Genomic DNA, 10,048 nt, shown 5'->3' on the forward strand with positions numbered 1-10,048 from the left:
CCCCACAGTCCCGGCACAGGGGACACTGTCCCTGCCCCGTGCAGGGCTGCGTGAGGAGACAGGACCCAGCCCAGGGAGGAACCCAGCCCTCCTCAGCAGAGCTGGCACCTCCTGGATCACCTCCCACATTCTGCTTGACAATCACAGGATCACAGAGTGGCAGGGGTTGGAAGGGACCTCTGGAGATCATCTAGTCCAACCCCCCTGCCAGAGCAGGGTCACCCAGAGCAGGTTGCACAGGAACGCGTCCAGGTGGGTTTTGAATGTCTCCAGAGACGGAGACTCCACCACCTCTCTGGGCAGCCTGTGCCAGGGCTCTGACACCCTCACAGGAAAGTTTTTCCTCATGTTCAGACGGAATTTCCTGTGTTCCAGTTTGTGCCCGTGACCTCTTGTCCTGTCCCTGGGCACCACTGAAAAGATCCTGGCCCCACCCTCCTGACACCCACCCTTTAAGTATTTATAAGCGTTGATAAGATCCCCCCTCAGTCGTCTTTTTCCAGACTGAAGAGACCCAAATCCCTCAGCCTTTCTTCCTAAGAGAGGTGTTCCAGTCCCCTAATCATCTTGGTAGCCCTTTGCTGCACCCTCTCCAGCAGTTCCCTGTCCTTCTTGAACCGGGGACCCCAGAACTGGACACAGTACTCCAGGTGCGGCCTCACCAGGGCAGAGGAGAGGGGGAGGATGACCTCCCTCGACCTGCTGACCATACTCAATGCCACCATCCAGCTTGGGTGGGACACGCTCGAGGAACCCACATCACTCACAGGCTCCCAGTATAACGAGGTGCAACATTTAAAGCGCCCACTGCGCACGTACCAGGAAACAGGCGTTTGCCCTGCGTGTTGAGCACTGCCAGCTCTCGGCTGCCGCTGGCCTCGTCGCGACCGTTTTACAAGGTTATCCTCCACCCGATGGGTGGAATTCGTTCTTGCTCATGCATCGTAACCCTGAGAAAGCCACCGAAGCACCCTCCACCCAGGACAGCACAACACGGCCGCTCATCGCCACAGCCCTGGGCTCGGCACCCGGGCGGCAGCACGGCCGCGCTGCCAGGGGCAGGACCACGCTGGGTGCACCCCAGCACGGCCACCCTTCCCACGGCAGGCTGTTGGGACCGACAGGGGCTGGGGAGAGGCAGGAAAGCCCCAGGATGGTGAGGGCATGGGGCAGGGCAGGCAGGAGGGTCCACGATGGGTGCCAGGGGTTCAGGTGCTTTGGTGCAGCTCCCAGAGAGACCGGAGCCACCACTGCCTGCCCTGCACCGACTCCTCACCGGAGCCATGCGGCCCTGCCTGCATTTCATGAGTTTCCAATGGGCTTATCGTACAGCTTCACAATTAACACTCAGAAATTAATTATAACAGCCTGGGATTCTTCTAAAGACACTAATAGCGACGAGGATGAAGCCAACCAACCTGTTAGCTCGGCACTCCGCAGGCGGTGCTTTCTCTCTCGCCCTTCGACGAGGCCGAGCCCCGGCGCACTGCTGCTGTTCTGCGTGGCAAGTGAAAAGCGCCAGCACGAGCTCCTGGCTTCGACGTCGGGCTGCCCGTAGCACAGCTCCAGGCACCACGGCCTGGTCCTCCCCGGGGGGCAATGCAGCACCGACAGCTTCCCGGCGCCCAGCCTGAGCCAGGCCATCATTCCCCAGCCACCCTGCTGGATACAAGCTGCATTGAAAAAAAAACAAACAAACAAAACAAAAAAACCCCAAAACCACAAAAGAGGCCGTATCCAAAAGCTGTAAGTGGGTGTGGGGTCCCTGCTGTTACACACCATGTGCTGCGCTGTGCAGAGACAAACAAAAGAGCAGCTTGGGTCAAACACAGGAACTCCCTCACTTGAACTGTTGTCCCAGGTCAGAACCATTAAAGGGATTAAATCCAGAGCGTGCAAACCCCTCTGCGCTGCCAGCAGCATCTCTCTGCACACAGGCTTTTCTAATTCCCAGCGCTGCGGCCGCTCTCACAACCGGGCAATCGTGGGTTTCAGCAGCTCCAAAAGCTGGCGTGGTCCCCTGCTGAATTAAACCAGCCGTTTTTATAGGCTTAATTCTTAACTAACAGAAACGTGTTAATGCACGTTCAGCTCTGACACCAAATGGGTGAGCATCCAGAAATGATGAGATCGCCAATTTGTGAGTATCGGTTCCAGGCTGCAGCGCTGGAAATGTGTCACGGACATCACAGGTTGGGCAGAAACAAACGGCCTGTGTGAAAGGAGACCGATTTGAGGAGGAAAGCCAGGTCCTCTCTTCCTCCTCTCATTTGAATAAAACAAACAGACCAAGCCCAGGCAGTGAAAAAAATCCAACGAAACTATATTGTCAGTTGAGCACAGAGCTGACTTTCAGACTTCCTACGTTTGGCTTCAAGTAAATCGAGATATTACTCTTTTTATTTTTAACTCCGCTCCCATTTAAGAAGTTCAGTTTGTGACAGGGTAATTGTTAAAAAGTTTGAAGGTAACATTTTTAAGTGCTCCTCCTAACAGCAGCGTTCAGGAAGGAATCACACTGGCCCTTTTTAAACCCGCAAGCGAGTCGCTTCCCAGCTGCTCCCCCCGCACGGCATCTCCTCACTCGGCACCAGCCAGCTCCATGCTGCTACAGGAAGCGGCCAGAGAAACAGAAGCGAAACCCAGAAGTTTGTTTCCATTATCCAGGCTGAATGAACGCAAGAAGTGAAATTATACAAACAAATGCCACGCGCTCCATCTTTTTTCTTCCTTCCAATGATTCTCTGGAGGTGGGGGGTTGGCTACCCAAGTAGCAAGAGGGGTCTCCCATCCTAGTGGGGCTTGGGTACCAGCCTGCGGGTCGGACCCCTGCTGCACCCCCCAGGATGGCAGCACGCCTGGGCAGAAAAGGACGCGGCACCAGCACCAATGCCTTCAGCCAGACATGCCAGACCAGATTTTTTGCATACCACAGCAAAGCCGCTCACAAACTGCCGTGTAACACCGTTCTGCAACTCGCATTTTTTGAACTCTAACAGCGTCTCATTTTTTCCAAGTCAAAAAGAAACCCACTGGCTAGTTCAACGCTCTTCAGAAGCCTGATGAAGAGATTTCTCCTTCCTTTAACGAGAAGGCAGCTGGGCTCCTGCGACAGCACTGCAGCCCTTGCCCATGGCTACAGCGGATGCCCCCTCAGAAGGGAAGGGTGCAGGGAGCAGGTGCAGCACCAGCAGATAACGCCAACCTAATGAGGTTAGAGAGGAACTTAATGAAGTTCAACAAGGGCAAGCGTAGGGTCCTGCACCTAGGGAGGAATAACCCCCCCATGCACCAGTACAGGGCAGGGATTGACCTGCTGGAGAGCAGCTCTGCAGAGAGAAACCTGGGAGTCCTGGTGGACAACAGGATAAGCATGAGCCACCAATGTGCCCTTGTGGCCAAGAAGGCCAGTGGTCTCCTGGGGTGCATTAAAAAAAGCGTGGCCAGCAGGTCAAGGGAGGTCATCCTCCCCCTCTCCTCTGCCCTGGTGAGGCCACATCTGCAGTACTGTGTCCAGTTCTGGTCTCCCAGTTCAAGAAAGACAAGGAACTACTGGAGGGAGGGCTACAAAGATGATCAGGGAACCAGAGCATCTCTCTTGTGAGGGAAGGCTGAGAGACCTGGGTCTGTTCAGCCTGGAGAAGAGAAGACTGAGAGGGGACCTCAGATGAGGATCAAGGATCAATGCTTATAAACATCTAAAGGGTAGATGCCAAAAGGATGGGCCAGACTCTTTTCAGTGGTGCCCAGCGATGGGATAAGGGGCAACAGGCACAAACTGGAACACAGAAAATGTCATCTCAACATGAGGAAAAACTTCTTTACTTTGAGGGTGGCAGAGCACTGGAACAGCCTGCCCAGAGAGGTGTGGAGTCTCCTTCTCTGGAGATATTCAAAACCTGCCTGGGTTCCTGTCCAACCTGCTCCAGGTGAACCTGCTTTGGCAGGGGGTTGGACTAGGTGATCTCCAGAGGTCCCTTCCAACCCCTGCCATTCCGTGATTCTGCAACGGCTCCAGTAAGACCCCTGTGAACACCACTGTAAGCTGGGAACACCACTTCACCACCACTCAGCCCTGCAAAGGTCTCCGAATGCAGAGAAGTCTCGGCAGTGGTATGAGCGGCTCAGCCAGCTCCCCCACGTCTCTCCCCTCCCCTCGAGCACAAGACCCTGCCCAGCACTCAGGCGCCTCAAAGCCACCCACGATTGATGGCTTCTGCAGGCGCAGACACGTCGGGGCCCCAGCAGAACCTACAGCAATAACTGCCTGCTAATTGTTAGACAGGACAAGGTATCCACCACCTGCCCGGGAAGTACACCGACGCCAAAGAACTGAAAGCTGTCACGAGAATTAGACATTAAGCCTTGTGCTTAAACACCACCTACTCTCCTTCTGCATTTAAAGAAAGGAACAGCAGCGTCTTGCTTCCCTTTTCCGAGGCAGAAAAGAGGATCAGCAGCAGTTTTCAATTGAAATAGAGGACTTCATTGAGACAAACGGTCAGGCTGAAACTGAAAAAAAAAGAAATAAAAATTCAGAAGAGCCATGCAAATGTAAGTTAAACTGCCCTGAAATCAATGGTCTGGTCTTCCATCCTACTTCTCCATGGTCCCCACAGCAGCAGAGTGGCTTGGGGAGCATGGCTCCGGCTGGGATGAGCAGGTTCCCCCCTGTGCCCAGCTCCAGTGGCCTGGGCTCTTGGGGGGCTGAACGGAGCATCCTCGGGCATGGGCTGCCAGCAGAGACCGAAGCAGCCTGGCTCCAGGCGTCAGGAACCTACCGTCAGCATTGCTGCTACGCTGCTGAGCCGCACTGCAGTCTCCCAACTCAGCCTTACAGCTTCCCTGAATTCCCACCGGTTCTTCCAGCTCTTAGGAAATCTACCCCCAGCTTCTCCCAGGCTGGGGAAGAGTGGCAGGCACTCTCCAAGCTGCATCTTGTAAAGGGTCAGGTTCACGCCAAAGGCTGATGCGACTCAATTCAAGGATGTTTCCAGACCGTTTTCTTCTCTTTTCCAGAGCACGCTGTAAAAACCAGTATAACATCCTCTCTGCTGTCGCTTTAGTGGGGCCTGCCAGATCAGATTACACAGGAAATCAGGTTATACTGATATTTTATCTTTGTCCTGCTTGATATTGGAGAGACATTGAGATCCACAGCAGGACGTTTCCATGCAACACTACCTCTGTTTAGAGCATTTCTTGCCCTGTTTTTTGCCATGCTTTTCAGCGCGCATCTCCCTGAGCATCCCACCTTTTGGAAACTACCTTCGCTCCCCAGCACCAGCCAGCTCACTCCCACCGTGGCCACCGTTTCAGGCACCCCAGAGCATCCAGCTGCCGCAGAAGCAGGCGCCGTCCTGGTGGGAACTGGAGAGAGGAACTGAGGAGGACGGTCCCGCACCCCGGGCTCTTAATCCTTTTGCCGAGAGGAGCCAAGAGGAGTTTAGAGAACTGGAAGTGGGAGAACAAGCAGACATTTGTTCAGAGCGGGCGGCGCGAGGAGGGGGACCGCCAGCTCCTTCCTGCCTCCGGGGACTTACCGGTCCCTGAATGTCCCTTTTTGTCCTTCTCCCCACATCTGCAGCCGGTCGGCACAACGCTGCTCTGTCCGGTGTGGGGCCACAGCCCCCACCACATGCCACCCCCAGGGCCCAGTGGCCAGCAGAAGAAGCCGGGTGGCCACGGCCATGCCGAGCTGGCTGCCAGGCGGATCTTTCCCAAGGGGAAGTCTGCCACTCGCCGGGTGCTCTTCCCACGAAGGGACAAACCCTCTGGAAGGGCAGAGCAGCGGGGGCGACGGGTGGCCAGCGGGGGATTGAACACTGGGCATCAGAGCCACCAGCGCCACAAAAACACCTGGCTCGGAGACGGGAGCATGAGACCGCTTTTTACAAGAGCTAAGCCCAACACCCTCCAAAAATTACAGCTGCTCAGTATTACTAATCTGAGAAGGGCTGAATTCTGTCACCTATTGCTCAGTCATTATCGTAATTCGTATCAGAAACTCCAGTTTCAGTTAAAAAGCGTGCATGTGTGAAAGAGAGAGGCAGCAGCAAGCCCTGGCAGAGAAGAAACAAGCTCTGTGGCTCTCTACCAGCGGGAGCAGCTCCTGGCGGAGCCTGTCTGTACCCAGCTACCGCAGCAAACTTTGGAAAGTTCTGGCCTACAAAACCACCGTGTTATTTCCAGTCACAGTGGTGGAGATGGGCCTTTTGGACTGGATTTTCCCCTTAGGCTGCCTTACCCCTGGTTCTGGCTGCAGGACTCCTCTGCGACAGAGACTGGTGTCACACTGCTCCGGGGACGCACCGCTCCTCGTTACAGGTCAAAGCACCGGGAAGGCGCATCCACCAAAACACTCCCTGGCCGAGTACCATCACCCATCCCATCAAATAAGCAGAAAGCTGTTCTGTTTTTTTTTAAAATAAAAATACTTAACATTTATTCACCTTTGAAGTCACCATAGTAAAATTGTACACGCTATGAGTAACCCAGGAACGTTATTAAAAGCTACCAGAAACATAAGGCAATTTGTACAACCATTGAAAGAAATACACAGCATGTTGAAAACAGAGTGAAACATTACTCAAACAAGACAACGCTTGATACGCACTAGAGTGACAAGAACCAGCATTACGTTTTAAACAAAAATAAAGATGTCATGGCTACAAGTATTATACAGTGATAAATACTTCAAAAATATATTAAGATATATGGAAATTCTCGCTTTCAAGGAAATCCAGAGAAATTCCAGCCCCCACTGGATTTCAATATACCAATTAAAGTTCAATATTTAAATTCCTTTCCTTTCAATAAGAACCAGTACTGCAGCCATTACCATCCTGTATCAATACTTATCTTCTTGTAGTGTCATGAAATCAGCCTTATGTTAGATTAAGCCCTGATGCCGCTCGCATCACGGGTGCTAATTGCTCTAAATCAACCAATGAGTTGCCTTTCAGTAACAAGTGCTGTTCACTGCGTTTGAGGCCACAAACCATGTTAAAATCACAGTCAATGTTCGCCCACTTTACAGTATTAATGGAAGGCGGGTTCGAAGACTTGCCTCCGTGTAAAGAGGACGAGAGGGTTTAGTAGCAAGTCCACCCTAACGTTTTCCTAGCATAACATTGAGCACTCAGAAGTTACAGTACATGAACCACGCTAAAGTTTAGGTTACACCTTCAAAAAAGAAAGTCCAGAGGATGTTTGGAGCCGACAGGTTTCGAACATGCACAAATGGTGGTTTAGTACACATTTGTTTGTGCGATTACTGGGTAGCGAGTGAAGCAGTTTATAGCCAAGGGTTCGGTGAGACAGTTTCCCGAGCCAGTTTAAAAATATAAACTTCTTCTTAGAGGGTCTGTTCTATAGAAAATAGAGCGAAATCTGGTAAATTGTCAGTTTTGAGAGTACTTTCCCATGGCAAGATCCATTCATCAGCCTACCGCACCACCAAGAGAAAAGCCAATCCTGCTATTCCAAACCCTGCAGCGGCCATGATCGCGTTGCTTATGGTACTGCTCTGGTCAGCCGGCTGGGAGCCGTGTGTGCCGAAGAAGCGACAGAAGCCCTCCTGGAAAAGCAAGAGAAAATGGGACATTTGAGTTGGTTGGCTTACAATCAACCGGATCTCTTTTAACCGGTCTTCGAGCACAGTTTGGTTCACACTGCCAGCACGGCGTTTGCCAGCTGCAGAAGTCTCCATTTTAACCACGAAAAGCCTAAGCCTGCTGCCTTGGGCACACAAAATTGCAGTGTGGGAGCCTTTGCACAAGGCAACTGAAAGCGGTAGCTGCAAGCGTTCGTATGCTTTGCTCAACAGACGATTGCAAACTTCCTACCGAGATGCTCGGCATGTCACTGCGTTACTTTCGCCCTTTTAGGCAAGTTTCTGACAGGAACTGCCAGCATTGTTCCCCCCCTCATTCAAGTCTGAGAAAGCATCTGAAACACAGGATATGGAAATTTCCACTTGAAAGACAGGAGCCCGAAGCCGGTCCCGTGTCGGTGGACGCGGGGCTGATTACACACTCCCTTGGAAGGGCCAAGTGGACACTGCGCAGGGCTGACCTATGACAGAGCAAAGCTGGCAGCTGCTCTCCCAGATCGTTATTTGTGATAATCAGAAGTGGCAGCAATACAACTCCAGATGGTCGTGTTTGAACTCTGCTCCGCAGATGTCTATGTAAACAAGTTATACTCTTTAATTTCTTCCGGAACTTTGTTCTTTACACTTTAATTTGTGCGAACAGGCAATGCGACTTTGCCGAGCGACAGTGTACGCCGCAGCCAAGCGCCACGCTGCGCTGAGCAGTCGGACGGACCAGTGACCACTGGAAAACCAAGTTCATTTTGGTCTCTGGAAAAGTCAACGAAACCAGTGGCTGCTTCCCCCTCCCCTTTTATTTTTAGTGCTTATTTGTACTGGCATCAACTATTCCACTGGGACTGAAAATAGGAAATGTGCAGTTCTGCGGGATAGCTGACATTTTGTGCAGAAAGGCAGGCAGAGCTGCACAGATGCCTTAAAAGCCGAGCTTTCAGCGTGCATCTCAGGGGGCAGGCAAGCAACAGCAGCCACAGCTTTACACCGTGACGTGCATTAATGCTGTTGCCACACGTCCTGCCTGGAGATAGAACAGAAACCAATTTTCTTTTCAGTAATTTGCCTTCCCAAGGCGCCGACCTGACCGGTTTCGGGGCAAGCCAGGGACCAGAGCAGCAGGTCCAGTGGATGGGTGGCTTCATCCACAGGCATATTTAAAGAGGCACGTCGGTGGCTTGCGTTTACACTTGGGAGAAGACCTGTGCCAGCCTGCTCTCCATAACCCAAAGCCCGTGGACTCAAAACCTTGTCCCTGACAAGCCACCACCATCAGTCACTCCCCCGGGGAAGACCTGAGCCAGTCAGTTCTCCGTAACCCAAAGCCCGTGGACCCAAAGCCTGGCCTCTGACAAGCCACCACTGTCACTCCCCTGGGGGAAGACTTGTGCCAGTCTGCTCTTCGCAAGCCCGTGGACCCAAAGCCTTGCCCCCGCCAAGCCACCACCATCACTCCTGTATTTTTAGGAGGCTGTGGCTTGGCAAAGCTGGCCACCGGCCCCTTCCGAGCGCTGGCCACAGCACAGGACCCCCACGGGCGGCCTAGAGACCCCCGCCATGATTTAGCCCAGGCGCTCCGCAGCCTCGCCCCGCGGAGCCCACCCCGCCGGGGCCGCGCCGGCCCATCACCGGCACCGTTCCCCGCCGATCCCCCCCCCGACCCGGGGCGAAGACCCCCCCCTTCCCCCCGCCGCCGCACGCCGGTCCCCGCTCACCCATCCGCCGTGCGCCTCCAGCCACTCGCCCCGCTCCTCGGCCAGGTAGGCGGCCAGCGCGGCGGCCAGGCAGCGCGGCCCCTCGCCGCAGCCCCGCTCGGCCAGCGCGGCGGCCAGCGTGCCGGCGAACACCACCAGGGCCAGCAGCCGGCCCCAGTTGAGGCCGCCGTCGGCCTCCAGCTGCTCCGCCACCCGCCCCAGCAGCGCCGCCGCCTCCCGCGGCTCGGCCCGGGCCAGCGGCGCGCAGGAGCGGAAGAAGGGCCGCTCCCGCCGCTCCAGCTCGGCCGCCGCCCGCCTCAGCGCCGCCGCCGTGGGGCTGGCGGGCAGCGCCGAGCCGCCGCCGCGGTGCTGGAAGTAATCCTCCAGCAGCAGCGCCGTCTCCTCCTTCAGCGAGCCCGGCATGGCGGCGGCGGCCCCGCAGCAGCAGCAGCTGCCGCCGACTAAGAGGCGGGGGCGGCCCCTGCGCCCGGCCCGGCCCGGGGCGCCGGGCAGCGCTCCCCTCCTCCGGGGCGGGGCCCGGCGACGGGGGGAGGCGACCGCGGGGCGGGGGGCGGTCGCCACCGGAGCGGCACGGCCCGCGCCGGGGACGGGCGGCGAGCGCCGCTCCTCCGCGGGGTCCGCCCGCGCCCCGGGGGCTCCGGCCACCGACAGCCGGGGGTTCCCGACGGCAGGGGAGCAAAGCGCCGAGCTGCCGGGCGCTGGCTGCAAAATACCTTTTTCATAT

The 10,048-nt window shown here is 55.4% G+C and overlaps 1 protein-coding gene across 1 annotated transcript; it reads right to left on the reverse strand.

The window, feature by feature from the left end:
• Window positions 1-6,410: 6,410 nt before the first annotated feature.
• On the reverse strand, window positions 6,411-9,825 carry BCL2L10 (BCL2 like 10). Its single transcript, XM_074601470.1, has 2 exons — window positions 9,325-9,825; window positions 6,411-7,579 (listed from the first exon to the last, which is right to left on the reverse strand). The coding sequence occupies exons 1-2, from the start codon at window positions 9,724-9,726 to the stop codon at window positions 7,448-7,450; spliced, it is 534 nt and encodes a 177-aa protein (XP_074457571.1). The 5' UTR covers window positions 9,727-9,825; the 3' UTR covers window positions 6,411-7,447.
• Between the last annotated feature and the right edge of the window lie 223 nt (window positions 9,826-10,048).

Source organism: Larus michahellis, chromosome 9 (assembly GCF_964199755.1).
Source record: "Larus michahellis chromosome 9, bLarMic1.1, whole genome shotgun sequence".
In the NCBI taxonomy this organism is placed as follows: Eukaryota; Metazoa; Chordata; class Aves; order Charadriiformes; family Laridae; genus Larus; species Larus michahellis.